The sequence below is a fragment of the Paroedura picta genome, chromosome 9 (assembly GCF_049243985.1).
Source record: "Paroedura picta isolate Pp20150507F chromosome 9, Ppicta_v3.0, whole genome shotgun sequence".
In the NCBI taxonomy this organism is placed as follows: Eukaryota; Metazoa; Chordata; class Lepidosauria; order Squamata; family Gekkonidae; genus Paroedura; species Paroedura picta.
Window position 1 is genome coordinate 40,774,941 of NC_135377.1, and position 27,590 is coordinate 40,802,530.

The 27,590-nt window shown below is 42.6% G+C and overlaps 1 protein-coding gene across 1 annotated transcript in view; it reads right to left on the minus strand.

Annotated features, from left to right (window-relative positions):
- ASXL3 (ASXL transcriptional regulator 3) overlaps positions 1-27,388 on the minus strand; it is a 62,868-nt gene extending 35,480 nt beyond the window's left edge. The window contains exons 1-3 of the mRNA XM_077352494.1: positions 27,213-27,388; positions 25,993-26,104; positions 10,552-10,673 (exon numbers count right to left, since the gene is read on the minus strand). Of these exons, the coding sequence (XP_077208609.1) occupies positions 10,552-10,673; positions 25,993-26,104; positions 27,213-27,290 (312 nt within the window). The 5' untranslated portion in view covers positions 27,291-27,388. The remainder of the gene's footprint in view (positions 1-10,551; positions 10,674-25,992; positions 26,105-27,212) is intronic.
- Between the last annotated feature and the right edge of the window lie 202 nt (positions 27,389-27,590).

A 27,590-nucleotide genomic window follows, 5' to 3' on the forward strand; every position in this document is an offset into this window, starting at 1 on the left:
AAAACAATGAAGTCCCTTAAGAATGCAGCTGGTGTTACTGGCCTTACACATGAACCAACCTCTTATTTTATTATCAGTAAGACATTATTATACACAAAAATAAAACTGGTCTGAAGTCCGTTTTCTTGCTTACCAACTCAAATCAAGAAACAAACTACACAATCCGAGCAACACTTTTCAATCTACATTCAATACAATACAATAATAAAAAATGTTACATTGCCATTGCATTTGAGAAATAGGTGTTTCAGACTGACACTATGTTCAGATTAAATAAATATTTATACGTACTTTCATTTGACACATAAATGACATAATAAAATTTACATCCCTATTGATGTAGCTTTTAATTATACAGTTGAATCCTGCCAGCTTCTTCACTCAATTCCAACCAAATGCCATATCATGCATGCAGGAGGATCCCTTCCGCCTTTTATCATCAATGGAAAAACTGGTTGGTGCCAACCCATAATATGCAGCAACTGACAGTGTTTGCAGTATATGTCCTAGGATGACAAGGTCTATAAATATCATGTCTACATGCTGAAAGTCCACCCATGAAAATTACATATGGCAGAGATTGGAACATCTATAATTTTCCATTAAAAAGTCTGCCACAAAAAAAAAGATACATTATCCTCATATAATCAAGTTAAAACAAATATCTGTTTCATCTTTTATCATCACCAATCTATTCCACATCGAGGGACTCAGCCAACAGCATTAATTCAAGTCTGAAAATCATTAATTCCCATTCCTCCCTTAAAATTTTGTACAACATGTTTCACATAGCACAGAATCAAAGTGCTGAGCATAAAAGCAGAATATGTCTGCAAGGCTACAATCATTTTATTTAACACACATGCTGACCTACAAAAATACTAAATCTATATTCTTACATTCATTTCATAAGCTGCTTTCCCATATAAAAATCCCGTAAACCATGTATATAAGATGTGGTTTCACCTAATTAGACTCAGAGGCCACATTAGTATTTTATATATGAAACAAAATCTGAGAAATTTATCCCATTCCAACACTGGATGGGAACCCAAGGGAACCGGATTTTTTCCAATTGCTGTTTGATTCATAAATCTGCTAGTCTTTGACAATTAATTTACCATTACTAATTATGTTCTCATCTTCCTAGTTTGCTTCCATTGACACAGTACATTTCTGGCTCCTCACATTATTTTTGGTGTGAAGGAGATACTCACAGCCCTGCATTCTCCTGTACCAAATCAGAAGCCTGAACCAATTGGAGAAAAAGCTTCTTCCCATGCTAGCATGATCTGTCCAGGATGTTGGGTTAACACTGGAGTTGGAAGAACCCGCATGATGGGCTGATGTATGGGTTGCATTGGAATATTTATATACTGCCTACTACTAAATGGTCCCAGACTGTATTGAAGAAGAAGAGGTGGTTCTTATATGCCACTTTTCTCTACCAGAAGCAGTCTCAAATTGGCTTACAGTTGCCTTCCCTTTTCTCTCCCCAACAGACACCCTGTGAAGTAGGTGAGGCCGAGAGAGCCCAAATATTACTGCTTGGTCAGAACAGCTTTATTAGTGCTGTGGTGAGCCCAAAGTCACCCAGCTGGCTGAATGTGGGGGAATGGGGAACCAAACCCAGCTTGCCAAATTAGAAGTCCGTGCTCTTAACTAGTACACCAAACTGCTACTGCCCCCCTATTATGATACAAACTAGAAAGAAAGCCCATTTTATTCGGTAATAAAATGGGCGCTAGGAGCCGGTCTTCTCTCGGCCCCGGGGGCGGCCTGACCCCCACCCTCCCCGAAGCGGCAAACGGCATTCTGTCACCCCCAGAAGCGGCCTCGCTGCAGCGAGGCTGCTTCCGGGGGCAAGAGAAGGCCGGCTCCAGCCCCCCCCTCCCCGAAGCGGCAAATGGCGTTACCTTGTGGTGGTTCGGTGGCGAGGTGGTCGGCGTCCGGCCTTGTGTGGCAGCGCAGCTGCGGCGGGGCAACGATTGTGAGGCTGCGAGGCCGCTGCAGCGAGCGGGAGAAGGCGGCGGGGCCCCTGCTCCCCCACGGCAGCCATCTCCAGCTGCTTCCCGGCCGTTGGAGCAACCAGGAGAAGGCAGCGCGGCCCCCCCCCACACGGTGAGCCATGGCGAGGCTTCTGCCGGCACGGCAGTGAGAAGGTGGCAGGGCCCTGGCCGGCAACGGGAGCCATCTGTAGGCGGCTCCCAGCCATTGGAGCGGCTGGGGCAGTTGTGAGGCAGGCTGCCGGCGGCCGTAGGCGGCGGCAGGTCCTCCAGGGCGCGCGGGCATGTGGCTGGCAGCTGTATAGTCGGCGAGTGGGGCTAAACCGCGTCAGGCGTTGGCGAGGTGGGCCGCTCACGTCAGGCGCGGGCGCCGGGACCTCCTGGAGAGGCGTCCACATCGGCAGCAAGTGGGGCAATGGCGGATCTGGGCGGACAGTCCAGGGCGGGCCAAGTGGCCAATAGGGAGGCGCACTTGGCCCTCCAGTGGCACTCGGAGGGGCCCAATCAGGAGCCGCTTTGCGGCTCCTGATTGGACCCCTCCGAGTTTTTATCCCAGACGGGTCCCGCCCTAACTCCTCCCCACCAGCCCTTACTATTTTATTTAGTCTGTGGTGCCCGCGGCACCGCGGGACGTTTAAAGATTATAATTATTTACTATTCTGTTAACATCCAGTGAACATCATGGAATGTTAAGCTGCACTCACCCACCATCAAAAGGCATGGCTGTATGCTGACAACTATTGTGCCTCTAAACTGTATAAAAATCATTTGCTGGCTGATTTCCAACACCATAGAATCACAGAGTTCGAAGGTACCTCCAGAGTCATCTAATCCAACCCCCTACGGAATGCAGAAAATTCACAACCACTTGCTTACCCACAGTGACCCTAATTCCATGGCCACATGATGCCCCTCCCAAACCAGAATCCTTGGCCAGCCTGGCCTGGAAGAAATTCACTTCCCGATCCCAAAGGGGTGATTGGTATTTCCCTGGATATGCAAGAAACAGCCACAAGAGCAAGCACTGACACAGTCCCTTCTGGCCACCTACTTACAACCAGCCTAAGTTCACAGAATCAGCATTTCTGTCAGATGGTTATCTACCCTATGCTTAAAAACTACAAAGAAGGAAAAACTACCTGCTCCACCGAGGAACTGTTCTAACTATCAGGAACTGCTTTCAGATGTTTAGCTGAACATTTTTTTGAATTAATTTCAACCCACTGGTTCTGGTCCGACCATCTGGGGCAACACAAAACAACTCTGCTCCATTCTCTGTAAGAAAGCCCTTCAAGTACTTGAAGATGGCCATCATATTATCTCTTAGTCATCTTCTCTCCAGGCTAAACTAAAAGCAAAAGATATATATACAGCTAAGGCAGATGGGCTTCAAAAGCCATGCTCACTTTTATATCATTGGAACCAGAAAGGTAAAATATATCAACTAGTTCTTTGTGTGTGTGCTTTTAAGAGATATACATTATCTCTCAAAAATGATTTTGGCATTAAGCTGTTAATATGGTCAATTGAAAAGTGTCCTGTGGGGAAACATTATCTCCTTTCCACCACAGTACAAAAGCAAACAAGCTAACTAAGAAGTGGATTATGTCCTGCTGCTTTTAATAGCACTGCTGTTTGTTATTTCAACAGTAAAACGAGTTTAGAATAAAAGCAGAATTTTTCTTAAGCCCATGTCAACAGGCAAATGGTTCAAAACACCATGAAACTAACATCCAGTTTTTCTCCAGGCAATGAATGTCTTGCATCAACATTCAGTAAACTGGTCACAGACAACTTTCTGATAAAGAGGAAAGAAAGCATCATCTGTTCCAGGCATCTTACTAAGACTGCAGTTGTGTACCAGTTAATATATAATAAATGAATTTGCCTTTTAAGAGGGAATAGATCCAAGCAGATATACCAAACCATGACCAATTATGCACAGGGTGGAATGCCCTGGATGGCGGCAACGGGGATGTGAGGCTAATCCCCAATTATGCCTGATGCCATCATTTATTTCAAATAAAACATGTCTCTGTGATCAGTCCCTAAGATGCTGCGGGTGCCATTGGGGGCTAGGTCATGCCAGCGCTGTGCACAATGGGGCTTCCCCCAAACTACAGTGTCCCTGCAGGGATGCTACATGCCCCTGTTAGCTCAGTGGAGCGGGCCAAAGCATTCCCCCACCTTGGTGGGAGAGCGGCAGGCAGCTCTGCTGCCATCACGTGGTGAGGGCCCCATCCCCCCCTCCTTTTGTGTTCCTGCCTCCACTTGGCAGCATACCGGGCTTTCCAACCCCAACATTGTGTGCACATGCGTGCACTACACTGGGGCAGTCTGCATACGCTGGGGGATTCCCTCCCCTGTGCATATGCAGGGAGCAGCGGGACATGCCACCCCAATACAAGGACCTGGCAGCAGCCCGGCATGGCTGCTGCCGTGCATAATTGGTCCATGTCTTCCACGTGTGAACCAAAACACGTCAGCAGCTTCCAAATATGCAAGTATAAGTCAAAAAGTATTGCTACAAAATCATAGAAGCCTTGTTAAACAAAAAATATCAAAATGTGAAGCTATTGTTTCTTGAAATCTCCACTTAGGTCTATACACTTCCCAAGGTAGTGTTTCCATCTCTCTAACCCTTCCCTGAAGAATTCTGCGTCCTTCGATTTACTCTGCGTCAAAACAGCAGTTTGGTATCCTCAATAGACTTAAATTAAATCACGTTCCTTCTTAATGTTCTTTGAGTTCTGGGAGCAAAAAAGGTCTGAAGGGGAAGGTGGAAAGGGTAAGGTTTCCCAATGAAATGATCACAGCTTGTTACCCTCAAAGCAGGTACACTGTTAGCTCAACTTTCCTGGGCTTTTTCTCACCAGTGCAGTTTTCCATTTTTTTAAGGCACCCTAATGAGATCAAGACAAGTGTTATTACTAAGACAACTTGTCTGCAGTCATCCACTGATCACAGAGACATGTTTTGTTTTGAATAAACCCAAGCATATATGAACTGGAACCCTAGTAAAAATACTTTTTAGACTTGTCCTTTATTGGCAAGGCCTTAGGTTAGAGCTGCTTATAATGTGCTCTCATGTCCCCTGTTCTTGGCAACATTTATTGAGGAGCAATGATATACTAATTCATATATGACATAACATATACAAATATACGTAACAATGGTTTATTAATTCACATGTAACTTCAAGCCCCGTTTAATACAACTGTGCATTTCAGATTCATTTCAGATCTATGTTTCTGATTCCAGTTTACTAGCTGATAGCAGGCCATGTCTGATCAACTCAGATCAAATCAAATCCAATTTTGGAAGGCTTCTGATACCCTAACAATAATAATAAGCTTTTTAAAAATACCTCACGATTCACTACCCAAAGGAGTCCCAAAGTGGCTTACAAACACCCTTCCCTTCCCCCCCCCCAAAGCAAACTAAGAGAGGTTGAGAGAGCTCTGAAAGAACTGCTCTGTAAAAACAGCCCTAAGAGAACTGTGACCAAGGTTACCCAGCTGGAGGCATGTAGAGGGGTGGGGAATCAAACACAGTTATCCAGATTAGATCCCACTGCTCTTAACCACTACACCACGCTGATCCCTTGCTGGATGAGACCAAAGATCCACCTAACCTCCTGCCCTTCCTTCCCACTGCAGTCTTTTATGAATACTGAAATTGTAGCCTCCATGAAATTGTATACCATGAAATTGGATACTGAAATTGTAGCCCTAGAATTCCAGAACATCTTGCATGTCAAAGGAAGGAGCTGCAGTGGGAGGGGAGGGAGGGATGACAAAAAACTGTCCACATGCAGAAGTACATAGTACAACCAGAAAGGGAGGTTAAGATCCAAAGCAATAGATTTATGATTTTTGCAACTGTCAAGGAAATAATTCTATGAATCTATGAGAAACAATAGGAAAGTCAGTGACAGAAGCACAAACTATTGTAACATCAAATGGAACAAGAATCATAGAATCATAAAGTTGGAAGAGACTTCCAGAGTCATCTAGTCCAACCCCCTCCAGAATTAAGGAAATTTTCAACTACCTGCCCATGCAGGTGATTCACAACTACCTGCCCAAGAAGCACTGAAACACCATTATTAACATAAGATATTTACAAAACACAATAAACATGAAATGACATATGTAATAATAGGGATTTCTGTCTCTTTGCAATTGTAAAGCTTTCAGGGAAGCTCCAGATCTTGAGAATATCATTCTTAAATCATTATGATTGCTCCAGAATTTCATTTTCTCCTCTATATTAAACACTGGACTGAGCGGTTTATTATATTAAGGGTATGAATTTGTGGATTCCCCAGTTTTTTTTAAACGCTATTACTTTTGCTCCAAGAGGAGTTACAGCAAGACAGCAGCCAGCATTGGCAGCGAACCATTATTAGTTTATTCTGTTCCCTCTCCCCTTCTGGCTCTGCTGTTTGCTTTTGATGGACACAGCTCTGGTCTGGCCCTCAGATGTCAAACATGCACCTAGCTGAAGAGTGTTTCTCTCTTCGTGGGCCATGTCAATCAGACTGGAATCCAGTTATCACCACTCCAAACCTGCCTCACAACTTTCTCTATAGCTCTTGAGTGGCTTTCTAAACCTGAGTGAGGTCATCGTCTTTGCCCGGGGGCAAGGTTACTTTGCAGAGCAGAGATGCCGCCACCTTCTTGGAAGCTGTCAGCTTCACTATCAGCAACACTGATTCCCTTCCCTTTCCCTGTATTCTTTCTATTATCATGTGTGACTGGTACTGTTGTGTTTTCTTTTGGGGAAGCAGTCTGAAGAAAGCTACTTGCCAGTACAGAGGAAGCTTCCTGTATTACCTGTCAATCCTTGCCCTCTCTCCAACAATATTTTCTTCCACAATTTCAAATCCTTTCTTACAAGAAGAGTCAAACAATGAATGTGACCCAACTTATGGTGGCCCAGACAAAGATGGCCAGACTAGGCAGGTGCCACATGGTCTCAGCACACTGAATTTGACTGATACATGTATTTGTACTCCACTATCCTTCTAAGGAGCTCAGGGTGACTGCGTTGAAAGCTATCCTATGGTATAGTAATTTTGTGAATTGGGTTCCTCTGAACAAGATTGGCCCCTACACCAATCACTGAGCTTCAGCGAAGGGCAGGGTGTGTTAAGCTTATCTTTATAGCAAGGCAACTAGTGTTCTCAAAATACAGCTCAAATAATTGTTTGTTAAGTGAGCAACAATTAGAGAAGCCTGAGTGAACTCTGAGTGACCATGTCAACCATTACCAATGCTCCTCCTTGTAAGAACTAAGATGCATGAGTATAGTGTAAATAACTGACACTTTTCTACTAGGCTGAATGGAAAAGGATTCTGAATTATTTTTTAAAAATACTATGCAGCAAGAAATCAGTATGTTAAAGCTCAAATAAAAATACAGCCATGTCCTTATTGCTTCAGGCACTCGACCGTGTATGAAATTTATTCCCAGAACATGCTAAAAGTTCAGCTGCTGCTATTGCAGAACAGAGGCAGTAAGTTAATATCAGGTGGTGTGTCACATACAATTGCTTAACATCCCTATGTATTCAGAGGCACTGTAGGTTATTTGTAGTGGAACGGAGGCACATTATATGTCTATAAAAGCAATTCAAAGCCTGAAGAGTGGATATGCAGTAGGAGAACTAACTCCCAACAGCAATGTCTGAACAAAAATGGCTGCTTCAGGTTCATTTGCCTATCAGATAGGATTCACAGTTCTGTATTAAATCAAGTACAGCTGCTTAAAGCTACAAATAATGAATATCGGAGGGGGGGGGGAAGAAAAGGAGAGCAGAAAGGGGGAACATCCTGGGCCAAAGCGTAACACATCAACTTAAATGGCCAGTGTTCTATGCATGGAAGGAAAAAACCTCTTCTCTAAGATTTGCAAAAAAAAAAAAAAAATTGAGACAACTTTAATAATCTGGTCCACTTAATATTTCTGGTAAGGCCTAGGAGAAGCTGGTCTCATGGCTTAAGTGTCACTCAGTGCTTAACACCCACTCAGGGCGGCTGTCCCACCCCTGAGTACCGCCTCCTCCTCCAACCGGCTTGCCTGTCTGTCCAGTGGCCAGCCAATCACCTTCCGTCCCCCACCCCTGACTACCCCTCCTCCTTCCACTTCCCTCCAAGGTTCAGAGGCTGCAGATTCCTGCTGCATGAGAGCTGCCCCTGCCGGTGAGTTCCCTGCCTGGGGGCCTCCAGCCTGCAGCCTTTCCAGGACCCCAGTCTAGTGCCTGATGTATTCCTGAATGCAACAGGTTTGGACCCTACTTTTAAAATAAAACAACTTTCCATTGATTTCCTTGGCATGTACTAATCCTAATGCAAAGATTTGCAGTTCCTTTCTGGATTTGTGTGTTAACAAGGTATCCATAATTGCATTTATGGATTTCTCCTTCAGTTGATTTTGTTCATTTTGTCTTGCTATTATCAAGCCCAGTGCTTCCTACCAAACCACGATACTGTGCCACTTTATCTCTACGATCCCACTGTCATACCATTCAGCTATTTGCTCTCCTAACATGATGATTCTCAAAGTGAGATGCTGGTTCAGATTATTCAAAGGCTCGATAATTATCAGAGGAGGCATCAACAGCTGAATATCCTGAGCCAGCCAGAATACCAACAGTGCAAGCTTAAGCAGAATTGAGCCTTAATGAGAAAGGCATGCTATAAATGAAGTTGATAAAATACAATAAAAAGATTATATCCATCTAAATCTAAACAGATTTCAAATGATGTAATGTTGCTTAGGAATGCACTGTTGTTTACCAACAAGCTCTACCTTTATGTTGTCTTTATGTTATCACAACAACACAGTATATGGCACAGTGCTGAAAAGCCAAGAAGGAATCCTCTGATGCATCGCGGCTGAGTGCACAAGATTAGACTAAAAGTTTTCTTTACTATGCTAAGTTGAACTGAGGCAGTTACTGCAGGAAGTGAATTTGGATGAGACAGCAACATCCCACCCAACTGCTCATCTGTGTGACAACCAACTTTTGACTCAGCCCCACCCCTACTTCCATCCAGGATCTAGAAGAGCAGTTTGTGTACCCCGCTTTCTACTACCCAAAGGAATCATAAAGCAACTTTCAATCGCCTTCCCTTCCTCTCCCCACAACAGACTCCCTTATGGGATCCTGCAGGGGGCGGTGCTCTCCCCCACTTTGATCAACATCTTTATGCACCCTCTGACCCAGCTGGTCTGGAGTTTCGGACTGGATATGTTTTTACTGGGGTTGTGTTTGTGACCCGCCACGAGCCAGTTTGCTGGGAGCAGTAAGATATAAATTGAAAAATCTGTTCCACAATATTTCTGGTAAGGGCATGGAGGAGGAGCTGATCTCATGGCTTAAGTGCCACTCAGTGCTTAACACCCACTCAAGGCAGGTGTCCCGCCCCCGAGTGCCTCTTCCTCCAACCAGTTTGTCTGTCTGTCCAACAGCCAGCCAGTCACCTTTTGTTCCCTACCCCTGACCACCCCCTCCTCCTTCCACTTCCCTCTCAGGCTCGGAGGCTGCAGATGTGAGCCTCTGCTCATGTAAGAACTGCTCCTGCTGGTGAGTTCCCTGCAGCCTTCAGCCATTCCAGGTCCTGAGGGGAGGGAGAGGCCATCTGCAGAATTCTTCCACACACTCATCCCATCTAGCACCCATTGTATTCCAGAATGCAATGAGCTTTGCCCCTAGCAAATAAATAAACAAACATACACCCTGAGAAGTAGGTGAGTTGGGAAGAGCCCTAAGAGAACTGAGACTGGCCCAAAGTAACCCAGCTGGCTAAATGTGGAGGATTGGCAAATCAAACCCAGTTCTCCAGATTACAGGCCACCCCTATTACCCACTACAGCAGTTCATTCTCCTTGCCCTTTGACCACCACCCCAGACCAGGCCAGTCAAAAATGATGACTGAACTGCTATAAAAGGAAAGATTTTTTAAAGAGTTTGAGGGTTGATGCGGGGCACCTGTGGATTGCCAAGCAGTTTTTAAAGTACACAGGTGGGAGTGAGAAAGCAAGGAAAGTTAGCTGCTCTGGCTCCCAGCCGAAGGCAGCATGGCAGACAGTGAAATGTTCCGAGCCAAGCACCTGGCCAGTTAATCATACTGCATCAGAAGCTGGCATGCTCGTGAGACAGCATCCTAGCATGCCAACCCCCCAAGCCATGATGAGATGGTCTGCCCCAGCTGGAATGGATTCGGGAAGTGAAAACAAGCTGAGCTTCAATTCTTGGTTGTTTGCAAATTGTCACTGCAAAATTTGCATTCAGTCCATTTGCATGGGTCATGTTAATGTGTCATGTTTGGAGTCAGAAGAGCAGGGCTGAAAAATATGGCGGCATCCTTTATTCTAAAGAATGAGTATTTAACAGCTCAGGTAGCTGTAAAATGACATCCAGAAAGACAGTTGGCACTAGCTTCAATTACAAGAACTTAACATCTGCCTACTCATTTCTAACCACAATATGCCAATATAAGAAATTCACATAATCGCTGGACCAATATTAGCTTACCTGTTTAAGTGCTTTTTTGGTGTGCTGCTGAAAGGAAGACACTAGCTTGCTTTGCATTGGTGCATTTGTAAGTCCTGAGTCCCGAATGGAAGACACTTCTTCAGGTGCTTGCTTTACGCAAACTAGGAATACAGAAATAAAGCACTGAGAATATAGAAAATTCAGATTGTAAACATCAACATAATTTCACTTGAGATGTCACAGAACTGGCAGGACAGGGAGGATTCTCTGGGCTGACCTGCAACATAAGAAAGCAGTGAAGTTGCAGAGAAGATTAAATATCTGCAATATTATTATGGAGAACATGGGCAAGAAAATAAGAGAGAACAATCAACTGTCATATAATCACAGCATTGCCTGCTGCTTCCTCAGAGGAAACTCCAGAGATTTGCCTAACATTGGTCTGATCTTTTTCTGTCGCTAGTAGAATTATAGGCCTCCATCTACAAAAAGCATCTGAACGGCCACTGGCAATGATATCACACGATGCTCAGTTTTGTCAAGATGTAAATTTTTGATTGTGTGCTAACACATGCTAAATGCAGTGAATGCCTTGATACATACAAATTGCCATCTGTGAAATGTCTTTCACTATAATTTGAGAATATATTCTTCTGTCTCTAATCATGTCAACAACGAGACTGAACAGTGTAAAGAGAAACTATCAATATAGGAAGCAAAACCATCATTTGAAATGTTTAAAAACTGAATGGAATCAGAACTGCATAGAATTTCACAACCTTAAGAGATTGCTTGGTCTGGCTGAAGAATGGTAATGCTCAGCTAGAGAAAAATAAACGCAAAACTAACTCTTACCCAATGATCAGTTTCCTAAATAAAATGACATCAGTACAAAGACTAATTTGCATGCCCTGATGACTGTCAAAGAGAACGGAAGGATCAATGGGATTGCATCTGCAGATAATTTCTGCCCTGAGCTCTGCCCCCCACAGTATCGTGTTTAGATCACGGGAGGTGATGGTACCGCTCTACTCTGCTCTGGTTCAGCCTCACTTGGAGTACTATGCTCAGTTCCGGGAACCACAGTTGAAGAGGGATGTAGACAAACTGAAGTGTGTCCAGAGGAAGGCAACAAGATGGTGAGGGGTTTGGATACCAAGACATACGAGGAAAGGTTGGGGGAGCTTGGTCTGTTTAGCCTGGAGAAGAGATGACTAAGAAGGGATCTGATAACCATCTTCAAGTATTTAAAAGGCGGTCATATAGAGGATGGAGCAGAGTTGTTCTCTCTTGCCCCAGAAGGACTGACCAGAACAAGTGGGATTAAATTAATTCAAAAGAAATTCTGTCTAAATATCCGAAATAAGTTTTTGACAGTTAGAGCGGTTTTTCAGTGGAACAGGCTTCTTCGGGAGGTGGTGAGTTCTCCATCTTTGGAAATTTTTAAACAGAGGCTGGATAGCCATCTGACTATTCTGTGAAGGTTCAAGGGGGTGGCCGGTTACAGTGGATAAGAAATAGGGTTGTGAGTGTCCTGCATAGTGCAGGGGGTTGGACTAGATGACCCATGAGTTCAATTCCAACTCTATGATTCTATGATTCTATGACTCTATGTGTGTATCATAGCCAAGAGATCCTAGGATCGTCTGGCATCCAGGCAAGAGATGTTCAAATGTGATTTGCCATTGCCTGCCACCTCGTCATGACCCTAGTGCTTCTTAGAGGTCTCCCAGCGACCTACTAGCCAGGGTCTCCCAGTGACCTACTACTAGTGCTTCTTAGAGGTCTCCCAGCGACCTACTAGCCAGAGATCTTGCTTGGCAGGGCAGGGCAGGGTAGGCAGTAGGCTTCACAAAGATACTTTGATACATTATTGGAGACTGTGGTCTGTACTACTGCTTTATGCTTTACTTTGGGTTGAATCTTATTGTGAAATTTTGCATCATTTAATGTTTTTGTTGATATTTATGCTCTGCTTCAGTTTTGTTTTTTAAACGACTGGTTGGTTCTACAAACCAAAATCCTATTTATTAAATGACCCATCTTGCTAATTGTACTGGCTCACTCTCCATAACCTGCCTTGAGTCCGAATGAGCAAAGTGGACTATAAATAGATTGCTAGAGTGTTAAGATTCTATGGTGATAGTAATACTACTGATACTTGTTAACAGAAGTAGTAAAACATTCACTGAGGCAGTGGATGGTAGAATATGGAAACACAGAAGAAACCTCTCTTCAGAACCATTGTAGGTGAACTTGTTTAACCCTTTCCTTCCACTTTTGCATATTAAAAAGTCCCCTCGAAATGATCTCCTCCTGGGGAAGAAAAGACAGATTGAAGTGTGTGTGCCTGCTCCCCCTCCCACAGGTAACCAGCTTTGGATGGATATTTTTGATCATGAAAGAGACAAAACCAAAGATTCAGTCCTGCAAGGGACATGAAGAATATTAATACTTCTAACTCTTAATAACTGAATATCATAAGGCAGCTTTAAGGGGGGAAATGAGATGGACTTTAAGCAACTTCATGATGCATTTGATTTCTTGGCTTCTTATTTTCAATACCCTTTCTGCAACTCAGGAAAACCTCTCCTTTTTCATAAGAAGCACCCAATACTGGTTCTTCACCCCAACATTTAACTCTTAAAATTAAAGATGTCTTTCTAACATGCAGGAGGTCTGTTCCATAGAAATATTGCAGGGAAGGAAATGACGCAAAAGTGCCTTTAGTTCTTGCAGTGGTTTTTGCATATAAGCTTGAGTGTGACTAATTTTCCCCATGATAAACAATTATGACTTGCTCAAATACATAAAGCAACTAAATGCCCTATGTTTGTAACAATTAGTGATTTGCAATTGCATAAATGGTAATTACAGCTTGTAAATAGCAATCTGAGTCTACCTTGTAAGTACTGTTTGCTGATACATGCATTGTTTTAACTGTTGGGACTTGTTCAAAAAGGATATGCCTGGTGTCCCAAGGAAAATGGATGTTCACTCTTCATGTATCAGCGTTAACTATATGTCCCCATTACATGTGCAATAATGCAGCTATGGCAGATGTCACTGAAGTTGTTCCATGCATGAAAGCAACTACCACTAAATTTGGTAGCACTTACTTATCAGCATCAGTAAACATCAATAATATTTGAGTGCAAGAACAGAAGCGTAGTTATATTCCAAACTGCAAGGATTAAAAAAACAAACAAAATTATATGACTTACTTATTTTTCAGGGCTACATAACATGACTGAAATAATGATCTGAAGTTGATGACCAACATCAGCTCCCATGACCTTACAGGGGCTATTTCTAAGGCATGCTCCTAATATTCTCTGAGGTGCACTCAAGAATGACTTCATATATTCCTATGCAGTGAAAGCAGCTATCATTTGAAAAGCTGAACACATGAAACTATTGTCCAGGACCAGTTACCATGGCCTCCTGTCTCTCATGTTACTGCTTAATTTCTTAGGCGAAAGACAGACCAAACCTGTGAATTCACCCCTAAACTATAAAAAAAATATCCTGGCATAGCCATTTGACTTCTTTGCATCTTTATACAGCCCAGCGGTGCAACATTATGGTATCACATTTTTAAAAAGTTTTAGAGCAGTAGCCCAGTTACATTTGTACATGTCACCCATGGATGGGCTTCAATCACAGGCTTTAACTAGTGAACTCTTTTTGGTGTATGATAAAGCAGGATAGAATGGATTCTTCAACCATCCTTCACTTTCAAAATATCCAGCATTAGCACTCGCAACACAAAAGTCCCTGAGCCTATGGACTTTTCCACATTGGGTTTTTGATGCAGCTGGGTGTCTTAACTGCATTGGGTTTTACCCTCCCTTACAGACAGTATTGTTTGTTGGTCATTGCACTCCAACTGCACTTCCAGTTTTTCTTCATGTTTTCCCTTTAAAAAAGAAATACACCCTTGAGGTAGATAGTAAAAAACATGGAAAAACAAAGAGAAATGACACAGCAACAATTGGCAAATGACACTGCAAGGGAGGGGGGAAGAAACTGAGCTGCATGAAAAACTAGGTGTGGAAAAACTACTCACATGTACAATTAAATCAGAGGGAGGAACTGGGATCACAGCTGGTGTCTGTGCAAGAGACTGGGATCACCCCCATTGTTCTCCTCTTTGAGAAAGAAAAGAATGTTATATGCAGTAGCATTCATCGCTGGAGTACCAAGAATCTAATTCTAGTTAACTTGTCACTTGAAAAAATATAAATAATTATTAAATACGTGAAAGAAAAATAATTGTTAATATAACTATATTTTAAATAACTTTCTCATATATGTGTATACTATTATATATGATACTTATTTTAATAATGCTTTAGAAGAAAAAGAAGAGCTGGGCTTTATATGCCTCTTTTTTCTACCAGGAGTCTCAAAGTGGCTTACAGTCACCTTCCCTTACCTCTTGCCTCAACAGACACCCTATGAGGTGGGTGAGGCTGAGAGAGCCCTGATAGTACAGTTTGGTCAGAACAGCTTTAGCAGTGCTGTGGCAAGCCCAAGGTCACCCAGTTGGTTGCCTGTAAGGGAGGAGCTCTTACAGCTCACCAGATTGGAAGCCATCACTCTTAACCCCTACACCACTATACCACCACAGTAGAAAAGCCAGTGTGTTGCTGTAAGACAATGGTTCCCAAACTTTTCAGGCAATCACTCCCTTAGTTCCATAAATTCATTTCCAGCACCCCCTATACTACCCTATGAAAAGCATTATTCAGAATAGCAGTATGCACAAACTACCAAGGACAAAAAAAAGAAAATTCAAAACAGTAACAATTAAGTGCACATTTTTTCAAAATCCAATTAGAACATTTTAGTTTAATTTATTCAACAAAAATAATGAATGGGATCCTGTGATACACGCTTTTCAAAATCTGATAGTCATTTAGCAAGAATCTTAGATTTCAGGAAGTGATACCAGTTTCCCAATGTCTAGTTTAAAGTCCCTTAGCAAAATCATTAAAACACCATGTTTAGTAATCTAGAGCAGTGGTTCCCAACCTTTTTATCACCAGGGACCGGTCAACACTTGACACTTTTACTCAGTCCTGGGGGGGGTAGTCTTTTGCCGAGGGACATTGCCACCTCCTGAGCCCCTACTCCACTTGTTTTCCCACCGGCACCTCTGTCTTCCCGCTGCCCGCTGGGGGGCGCTGCCAACAGATGCGCAGAGCCACGGCAAGGGGGAGCCCCAGCCATGGAGGCCACTGGAGAGCACCAAAGGTGAGCCAGTGGCAGAGTGGCAGGGCAGCCTCCGAGGAAGCAGCTGGGGAGGAAGACAAGGGGGAGCCACGGCCCGTTACCAACGGATCCTCGGACCGGTACCAGTTCGCAGACTGGGGGTTGGAGACCACTGATCTAGAGGCCACGTATTTTCTTGTAGAAAAGTTAGATGACCACACTAGAAACACATTCTACCAAATATGGTGTTGGAAATGCCAAATCATACTCTTGGAATGATTCCTTAAACTTTGACTGCAGTTCAATTTAATTTTGCAGTTCAATTAGGTCTTCCTCCAGTACTCCCCACTTCCTTAGTATCTGAAAATGGATTTATCACCCAATCTGAAATTTCCATAGATAGAAGACTCTCAAATCATTTAGACCAGTGGTCCCCAACCTTTTTATCACCGGGAACCGGTCAACGCTTGACAATTTTACTGATGCCCGGGGGGGGGTAGCCTTTTACCGAGGGATGTCGCTGCCACTGCCTGAGCCCCTGCTTTCCCACCGGCGCCCCTGACTTCCCGCCGCCCGCTGGGGGGCATTGCCAGCAGCAGCTGCACAGTGCCACGCCAAGGGGAAGCCCCAGCCATGGCAGCCACTGTAGAGCATCAAAGGTGAGCCAGCAGGAGAGTGGCAGGGCAGCCCCCGAGGCAGCAGCCAGGGAGAAGTGCAAGGAGGAGCCACGGCCCGGTATCAACTGATCTGCGGACCGGTATCGGTCTCCCAACCGGGGGTTGGGGACCACTGATTTAGACATATCTTCATGCAGCATATCCAAATGGTCACAAAAACCCTGTAGATCATCATCTTATATCTCACCTTTCTCTTCTAGTTTAGATGGTATAGTCTGCAACAGTCTGTAGTGCATTTGAACAGAGTTAACTTTGAAATAAACATAGAGGCAATAGATTTTGCTTTGATAAGACTGACCTCATTTGCTTATGGCTGGAAATTCATTTCACTGAAAATTGTTCTGATAAATAAGCAATGTTATACCTAGTTTCTCTGAGTTCATCACTAAACAAAACATTAATCAAGTCTTCAAAAAACTACACAACTGAAGTTTTTTGTAAGCTTGCCCCTTGTGCATTGACAAAAAGCAACTGTTTACTCTTGACATATTCCCAAGAACATCGGCGACTTTAGTGAGCTTGGCAAGATCCCTTTTGCAGAATATTGATTTTATAGTAAGGAACTTGGAACTCAATCTTGAATGTATCTCTGTCAAATAATCCTGAATTGCAGTTCTTTAGACTGAAGAAGGCTGGGCAGTCCATTGCAATATGGATTAATGTGTCCTGGACTTCACATCCATGTAAACAATACCTTTCTGACACAGGGACTTGGTAGAACCTACCCCACGACATGTTTGAAATGAGTTTATTCTTGCCAGAGTCTTTAAATAACTGTTCAACAATACAAAATATTGACTTCCCTTTTGTCAGGGCCACAAGAGGGGAACACTCCATGCATCACAGCCCTGTCAGCCACAGCCCCACCAACTGCCTCCCTGACCTGCCCAGGCCTGGTCCCTGGGCAAGTCCACTGGCCCCAACAAGGCAGCAGGAGTCAACAAAGGTGATGCATTTATCCAGAGGATTCACAGCCAGTGGCAGGGTCAGGTGCAGAGTTTTCCCAGCAAAAAAGGAGGAGGATGGGGGGAATGGAGTCAACTAACATCAAGGCTCCAAATATCAGGAAGCAGGGGGGAGGCCAGAAGGGGATGTGTGGACCTTGAAGATGCAGATAAACTGGCTGCAGCACTGGATGTGGCATCACCCCACTCTCTGACAGCCAGAATGCTGCTAGGGATGGAGAGTACATGGCACAGGAGCGGAGGCAAAAGGAAGGAAGGAAGGCAGTGCCTTCTGTTACCTCAGTAACAGCCTCGGCCAATTAAACAGGCCTCAGGGTAACATGATGATACCAGCCCCACTGAGAGAGGGGGGAGATAAAAGAAGGCTTTAGTGAAGAGGTTAGGGATTACTTCATCAAGGAGGCCTAAGCAGCCCTAAAGGCACTAGAGAAGACTGAGGTGGCAGATTATACAAATTTGAAAGCAGCCATCTTAGACCAAAATGGGGTCAACCCTAATACTCATTGCCAGAAGTTATGCTCCCGGACATATCAGCTGTCTCTCACTGCTGCTCTAAAAGATGCTGCCACCCCATGGTTGCAGCCAACCACAGATGGTAGATTGTCCTTGAACAGCTCCTGCAGATTCTTCTACTTTGAGCATGCTATTGGATAACTTTCTGGAAACTCCAGGGATAGAAAGAGGCCATAGAACTGTGGGGAAACATCCTAGCTGTTGAAAAAGGAAATGCCCCCAAGAGGGTCAAAGACAAGCGGCAGAGGTAGATGCCCGGTACTCCAAAACCTTCTGGGGTTGTCAGGCCCAGCCCCAACCACCGTGGTTGGACCCTACAGTTAAAAATACTAAACTAAAAATACACAAGAATCCAAGAAAGCAAAAAAGTTGCAATGTTCCTCTGTTATATAAACTCAACCAAGCTTTCATCACATGCTCAAATGACTATGTGTATAATTTTTAAAAAACACAGGAACAAAAATTGATGTATTAGTATGTTTAAAATGCATATAATAGAACAGAATTATATATATAGATATATATGCATATATAGAACAGAATTTGACACTTCCATTTCTTGTTTTACGAATAAACATAATATAGTATACTGGTTGATATGCTGTCGCTAATTTATTATTTTTCATAACAAACAAACAGGACTGATTTTAAAGAAGTTCAGAAAAGGTATTTTCCTTCAATATTGCAGGAATGTTTGTACAGGTAAACTGTCTACAAATAAGAATTTAACAAAGAAAATATTAATATTGCTTTTATACACGAATACCTGTTGCCCCTCTGAAGCAGAAACATCTACTCTAATTCATGAGATACTGAACTTTATGAAACACACCCTTGGGAACCGAAATACACATATAAATATCTGAAAAAGTCAATAATTTTTAATCAAGGGGCAGAGATCTATATATGCATTGACATAAATGGCCATACACTGTCAACACATACACACATAAAAGAAACACCTCAATCACTTTAATACCTTCAGCTGAACTTAGAAAATCAGAACAATCTGTGTTTGTTTGTGTGTGTGTATTTGCCAGACATTTAGTCTGGCTGTTTTTTTTTTAAAGAAAAACAATCAGCAAGTTAAACTATAATACAGAGGTACACACCTGGGACCAACAAAGAATTTAAATAAACTATGTAGCTATTTTGTGCTTCTACTAAACATTATAATTAACATATTCAAATGCCCCTTCGGAGAAAATAATATGTATATATCTTTAGGACGACATGCTAACATTTCAAAGAAATCAAAGTGGCAGAAAATATTTGGTAGTAGAAAAAAGGAAATGTAGTAAAAAGAACAACTAGTTTCAGACGACAAACTATAAACACACTTCCAGCACTGAAGATCTTTAATGGTTCAGTAATCTAGAAGGTGGGGAGGGGTTGCTGTACAAGAAGGAACTGCTACTGTTGTCCCTTGGGCACATACCAACATGACAAAATGATTGCTTTGCAGGGGAACACCTTCCACCCCAAATAGGACGCTGTGATGTGTTAGAATCATAGATTTGGAAGGGGCTATGCAGGCCATCCATTCCAATCCCCTGGTCAATGCAGGATCAGCTTAAAGCATCCATGATAGGTAGCTGTCCAGCCACTGCTTAAAGAATGCCAGTAAGGAGGAGCTCATCACCTCCTTAGGCAGCCTATTCCACTGCTGAACTACTCTATGAATCCCCCCCCCCGATATCTAGCCAGTAGTCTTATACATGTAGTTTATACATTATTGCGGGTCCTATCCTCTGCTGTCAACAGGAACTGTTCCCTGCCTTCCTCCAAGTGACAATTTTTCAAATATTTAAAACAATCATGTTCCCTCTCAGTCTCGTCTTCTCAGACTGAACAAGTCCCTTACCCTTTCCTTATAGGGCTTGGTCCCCAGACCCTATATAATCCTCATTGCTCTCCTCAATTTTGTCCACATCCTTTTTGAAGTGAAGCCTCCAGACCTGCACATAGTAATCCAGGTATGGTCTGACCATTGTGGTACACAGTGGGGACTATGGCATCTTGTAATTTCAATATGATGTCTCTGTTGATACAGCCCAAGACTACATTTGCCTTCTTTATCACTGCATCACACTGTCTGCTTGTATTTAGCTTGTGTTTACTTAGAGTCCACAAGTACCCCAAGATCTCATTAACACACACTGCTACCACTACTCCCATCCAGTATGTATGTTCTCATTTTTGTGACCCAAATGTAGAACTCTGTACTTCCCCTTATTGAATTGCATCTTGTTCTCATTTGCCCACTTTTCCAGCATGTTCAGATCTCATTGAACTCTAGGGCCCATTATGCACGGAGTGGAAGGTCCGCATTCAGGGTGGAATGGCGGCGGCTAAAAATCACCAATTATGCATGCTGCAGGTGGCAACCGGGCGCAGAGTCAATGTATGCCACCGAAAAAGCTGCGTTAGCGAGATGCGGAAGAAAGTGGAGCTTCACAGGACCAGGGCGCAACCAGAAGGGGCTCCAGAGTAGCCACGTGCATAATCGGATACTCTGGCTTTTGCCGCCATTGCATTCCGTCCCGTGCGTAAGCGGTTTGATTCGCTTCTTCCTCGTCCACGTTCTCCATACCGCCGTTTCAGCGGCCGTGCATAATAGGCCTATGTCTGTCTTCTGGGATGTTTGCTACTCCTCCCAATTTGATGTCATCTGCAAATGTAACAAGTAGTCCCTCCACCCCCTTATTCAGATCATTGATAAAAATACTGAAAAGTACTGGGCTCAGTATTGAGCCCTGAGGCACCCCACTGATCACGTATCTCCATTTCGATGAAACACCGCTGACAACTACTTTTTGGGTGCAATTTTATAACCAGTTCCCTATCCACCTAACTATCTGAAAATCCAGTTTCCAGTCCTTCAGTTTATCCATCAGACCATCATGGGGAACCTTACAGAAAACTTTACTGAAATCCAGGTAAACAGCATCGAGTTTCCACATTCAAGTAAGACTGTCAAACAGTGAAAGAAGGAAACCAGGTTGGTCTGGCAGAACCTGTAAGACCAAGGGCCATTCTGCACAAGGACCAATGTTGCCAATTGCTTTCACAAAGCAGAATAAATAGTGGAATCTCAGCGTTCCGCATACCTTCATTTGTAGTGGAATCCAGTAGCATTTCATTCGTTCCCCACAGGTTTCTGGTCTTGCAGGAATCGCTAGAAAGGAAGCGATTTTTTCCTGTGCTTGTTCCCTCCCCTGGCCGTCAATAAAACGGAACAGCCAATAGGTGGTTGTTATCATGCTCCCAAAAAGCCCCTTTCCCTTGAAGCACAGTTAAAAAAAAAACATACGTTGCAACAAATATGCGTTGATTTGTTGCAACGGAGAGACCCATCTAGCTGGCGTGTGAGCTGGCGATTCATCGTTACCACGCTCCCCCGAGTGGAAAAAAAATCCCCCTCCTCACGGGCACAATTTTTGGCTGAAATTAAAGGGAACTGGCGAACAGGGGGCTGTGTTGTGCTTGGGGACTTAGGGGAGCTTTAAAGCACTTCTGTGGAGGTACTGTAGCCGGAGAAGCCTCGTTGGTGAATGAAGCCTCGCTGGTTCATTGCTTTCCCCGCTCTGAGGGAAAAAAATGGCGATCGCTTTGCCGGAAGTTTGGAGGAGAGAGCCAGGGGGAGGGACTTTGTTGCAACCGCTACATTGAGAACGCACATGACTTTTTCAAGTTGCAGGTTGTTGGCAAGTGTAGCGATTTTGTGAGGGTGAATCCACTTTTCCTGATTCCCCGAAAATCGCTACGACTAAGCGATTTTGGCACTAGTGTTGCAGGAGTGTTGCAGATTGCTCACGATATCATGCGGAATGCAGTTTTAGTGGCGAAAACAAAATGTAAGACTAGTGCTATATAAAAGTCGTGCAGAATGGCCCCAAGACTTTTTGCAGCCCAACATCTTGTTTTCTGCAATGACTAACCAGATGCCTATGGAAACCCTACAGAAGGTCAAACCCTCCCCATTGCAGTACACCAGAGAAATTATTACTCAATGGTACACTGGCTCTAAACATGGAGGTTACCTCTTATCTTTCATAGCTAGGCATATGCATTCAATTCACTCAAACTGAAAAAAAAACTTATTGATAATTTTTCAGTATTTCAAAGCTAAATGGTTCTCTAATCTGCTTCAGCAACTGATATAGCAGACCCGAATAAAAGCTTTTATTTGAAAATACTTAGTCCGCTAATCAGCTGACAAATTTAAATGGCCAGCAGCCATTTAAACCCTTGCATTCACTTCCCCCTCCTTCCAAAGCGAGGTAAATGAAAGTGACTGCTGGAATGGGTGACAATCAGTGGCCTCTGCAGGGGGAGGGAGTTCAAACCAGGGACCCCTTGAACATCTCAAGCTGATCCCACAGAGATTGGCTATGGGATTAACTGTTTGTTGGTCATTTAAATAGATTTTGGTCCCTTTAAATGCCTGGGAGCTAAAAACATTCAGCTTTCTTGAATATTTTCTGAATCCCAATACTATACTGATACTGGAATTCAAGAATATAGGGAAATATTGATATTTTTCAGGTCCAATACACCCTGACTCAAGAAAATACCACAGAGGGGGACACATGTCTAGTCACAGCTAATAACCACTGAAGGACATTTCCTGTACGAATCTGTCTAATCCTTTTTAAAGCTGTCTAATACCATTTGTTAGTCGGATTTTGTGTAGACAACTTCTTCACACAATGCATAATTGAAATATGGAATTGAATCCCACAATATGCATTAGGTAGAGGATATTGAGATAAATTCATGGAGGAAAGGTCTACCAAATCTCTGTTAGGCTTAAATGGAGCTTCTTGTTCAGAGGCAATGGACCATTAAATCTCAGTTGAGGAGCAATCGCAGGAGAATGTGCTTTGTTTCAACATACCTAAACAGATTTTACCTTTTTCTTTTGAACAGCAAACCATCATGCCATCTTACAAAACTGATTTCGAATCCTCTACAGTTTCAAAACAGATCTACCACTGACCAAACCACAAGTGTCACGTAGAAAGCAAGAATGTTTCCACATCTGTGAAAAGTATAAGTATTGTCTTTAGATATTTATACTCTGCTTTTCTCTCCAATTCTGGTTTTTGTTAACAGATATAAAGCTAACTGAGCTACTAAGATCAGGGAAGTTTTGAAATTGTGGTGACATCTTGCAGAAATCTGAACCTACTATTAATGTCTGAGTCACATCCTGTACATGTGATAAAGACAGAAAGCTGTTCCCTAGTGTCAGCGATTTTCAGACTGTGCACTACGGAATCCTTGTGCTCCTTGGGAATCCGCTTCAATGAAAAAAAAAATAATGATGGCAAACAAACTTCATTAGTTTCCCATTACTGTTGATCTTGAACTGCAGTATGAATCTATAGTGGCTTTCCAGCGAAAGCAGAGGAGGGGCAACTGTATTATTTCAGAGAACTACTTGCATTTTTCTAAAGCCTTGGGTGTTACCATTCACAAAATAGCTGCTTTTACAAAAATTATAGTGTTTTCAGAGCAGTTCTGCATTGCTCAGGTGTGGAAACCTTTTCCCTTTCTATTCTCAAACCAAACTTCTGCACTGAATTGGACTTTACACTGAAAGGGGGAAATATACAATTATCTCTATGGTTTCATTACAAGAAGCAAATACCAGCTTTGACACACAGAGAAGGACCTCAACAGCACATTCCTTTCCCATCCAAGATTTCACAAATGCTACAACCAGCAATGTGTGTGTGTATGCCAAGTAATCTATATTTTCTAATAGTGGAGGGAATCTCTTAGGACTCACCTGAATTGAACTTCAGAAAGGTTTTTAAGAAGCAACATATCCCCCAGCTTTTGTTGGGAAGAAGGTTGTGCTAAGTAGAGATGGGCATGGACTGGTAAATTCTGATTCAGTTCGGAGTTCAGGAGTTCCTGAACTGAACACCTGAACCCAGATGACTCCCCTGAAACAAATCAGTCTAGTGCTGGCTGGTCTATTTCACTTCTGTCCATGAAGAAGCATGGGGAAGTGAAATGGGGAGACTAAAAAGGCTTGCAGCCCTTTTAGTTTGACAATTGTAAGGCCCATGGGCCCCACTGTCAGGCTGAAAGAGCTGCAAATAATTTCAGCATGGCAGATCACTTTCTTTCCTTTGGAAGAAGGGAGAAGCAATCTGACATGTTTAAATCATTTGCAATCCTTTCATCCAGCTTCCCTCCCTTCCAAAGGGTTGGCACTTACAATTCTGTTCCCATACAGCAAAACTGGAGCTCTCTTATTGGCTGCCAGGATTGCCAGGGTTATCAGCTCTGGAAGGCTACTATCAGGGTGTTGAGGACTGCAGAAGACCACCCTCACCTCTTCCTGGAACAGTAACCAGTGTGCCAGTGTGGCTACTAAGCTGAGTGTCGACTCAAACACAGAAGACATAGCCACCCACCCGCTAAATTGCTAAACACAGATTTGAGGTAGAGGACCATGCCAGCAGTTCACATGATCCCCAGTTTGCAAACCACAACCCAAGCTATATTCATGGAGGTTTTGGGTTTGTGCTCTGGGTTGTGCCCATCCCTAGTGCTAAGCCTCAGAGAAGTACATATACCTCTCAGACCTTTACCACATAGGAGGCTCCATGCCAGGCTGCATGGGGGAACATTTTGCCCGTAGCATCTCATCTGCCCTGGATTTATGTTCCCACATGGGAGCCAGGCGGCAAGATTCTGCCATGCTGTGGGGCAGTGGAGGCCTTTTTGTTGTTGTTTAAGAATGCATAATTGAGTTGGGGCACAATACCATGTTCCTAAAAAAAAAAAAAGGCCCCAAAAGGCTTTGTCATTCCAGAATGCTGTATGTCGTGTGAGGGTTGAGAGAAGCCAGGCCTGGATGCCCCGACTCTTCTTTTCCCTTCCAGATAGCTGTGGCCGACATAGGCCCCATTGCCACCCAGGGCAAAAAAGGGACCACTGATTTATCCACGTTCCCTTGCCCCAGGGCAACTGAGACAGGACAGGCCTGGGACAGTGCCAACATTGAGCAGAACCAGGAACCACTCAAATGGTGAGCCGGGGCAAATTCCTGGTGTGGAAAAGGTCTCAGGGACTCAATGCAAAAGTAACAACTTGAAGTTGGAGCACTGTTCTTAAAATTACATGTGGTCTTAGAATGTTTACCAACATCAAGGTGGGCCCAGGAGTTCTTCTGGAATTATAACTGATCTCCAGACTACAAAGAACAATCCCTGGCAGGCAATGGCAGCTTTAGAGAACAAATTCTATTGTATACCATAGAGTTTAGGAAAAACAGAAGTCCTAGAGTATCATCACATTCCTGCTGAGATCCCTCCCCTCCCTAAATTCTGCACTCTCCAGGCACTGTTCCAGATCTCCAGGAATTCCTCAACATGGAGTCACAAATTAATCTTGTGTGCAATAAACAATGAATTCACAGTCAACATAATACTTGTTTTCCATGGTGGTCAGGGTCACTGGTAAGCAGAAAGTATGACCTGATACAAAGATCAGCCAAACTCTATGGAGCCTGGATTATAATTAAGTATTTTAATACTACAGATATGTGGACTGTTGATATTTTAACTACGTAGCACAAGTTCAATAAACTTTGGCAATCGGTGGATGGATAAATACTCTGCATATCAGAATGAAAATATTTAGAATATTATTCACATACCATTGATGGCAAAGTTAAATCTCTATTCTGTCATTAATCTAGATTTCGTTCATTGGTTCCTTTATATATAAATCTTGCACTTAAAATTATATATGTTTGCATGTGTTGTTTTGAATGGCCTCTCTTTACTACAGCTATCTTAGACAAAACTAGGCTTTTTCTGGAATAATAAACATCATCAAATGTCTCTTTCCTTTTAAGTTCCAGAGAGAATATTTGACAGCATATCAAAAATAAAATACTATTGAAGCTTAACAGTCCAAATTCACTGTTTAGTATCTCATTATTTTAAAATCCATTGATACTATTTGTCAAGGAATTAATCATTTTCCCCACACATCTTAGCCATTATCACTACTCAAGCATCATTCCATTCATTGCAACAGTCATGAAACAGTTCCAGAAGGACTAAAATTAAAACAGCTACCTCCATTTTCTTCTCCAGTATTATTGTTTGTTTCAGCCATTTCCGTGCCATCCAACTCAGATTCACAACCTAAATCCAATGTTCCATCCACTGGGCATGTAGAGTCTTCCTTCTGTGTACAGAAAAATAAATACATACAAATCTTACTGCTTTTCAATGTAACACAGGGATAGGGAACAAATTAAAATGTATTTTCTAATCATCTGAGAAATTAGAAGGTGCTTCTCTGCCAACTCAGAATGCATGTTCTCTTAGAAGTGCTGCTCATTTTATGTGTCTGCAGGTAGAAGTTAACTTCTCTACAAAATTCCAGCTAGATAGTTGAATGTCTTTCACTAAAAACAGCCCATATCTTTCCCCATTTCCCAGATTCTAATTCCGATAATACTAGAGTTCGCAGCATGGTGAATACTGAGATTCTAGATAGCTTTTTCCCCAAACAGTAAACATATTAACATCTTATCAGCTTTGCTTGGCAAATAAAGGAAAAGCTGTTTCTGAACTCCTTTAATGAGAGATATCCTATTTTAACTTTTCATAAGAAGCACCACCTATTTCATGGTGACTGCTTCATTTTTATACATATTACTATCAGTTGCAGAATTTCCCATTTTTATATTAGAACTGGGAAGCAAATCTTCTCTAGAAAACATGTGTCCTTGTGTCCTTGTCCCACTTCACTTGTTCACACAGCAGTTATCAAGTAACAGGATGTGATTAAGGGTCTCAAAAAGGAATTCTATTCATCTATCACAGTAAGTCAATTTTTGAATCATGGCTCTATCATTTCAATAATTTACTACACCTTGGATTGTAATATGTAAAACAAAAGCTTTCTATAGACAACTTCCACAAATCTTCTTTTGGTTAAATGTTATGCACTAATCAAGCACATCTTAGAAGATCAGCAATCCTCTTGAGGTCACTGCTTAAAAATCAAAACAGTTCTATTAGCTCAAAAAAGACAGCATTTTAATCCAGCAAAGCACTTTAAAGCAACAAGCCCTAAATTTGTTTTGATTAAAAAAAATGTAATGTTTACCTTCAGTGTAAATCTGACCCCAGCTAACAAGGATTTGACTCCAGCTAACAAGGATTTTCAGAACATTTTTTCATTCAGGCATCCCCAAACTCACCTATTTTATCCTTATGTCTCATAAAGATTCACATAAACTAGCTTTAGAGCTTTCTACATTTATAACTGTAAAAATCCAACTTACTTTGAGAGCATAGAGTCCGGCCTTGCCAGGGATCTTGAAGAATGTTCCATCACCTACACGAGTGTTAGTGTGAAGCATTGCATTCAGACAAGCCAATGGAGAAGTTCCACTGAAAAATATAAATGTAAAATAAAATAAAGCAGACTGAAATTGAGGGTTTCTTGTAACACTCTTCCCCCTCTTTTATTTTGTTAAACCTGTGCTTCTCTTTAAAAAACAAAACAAACATAAACAATTCCCATTCTTGAAAACATCTACATTACAATAACAGGCCAGTTGAAACTTAATCATATGTATCTGTCCCTTCGGCTTCAGGCAAAAAGTCTGCAAATTATAATTATGCAATTTTCACACAGTAAACAACATTACATTTTAAAA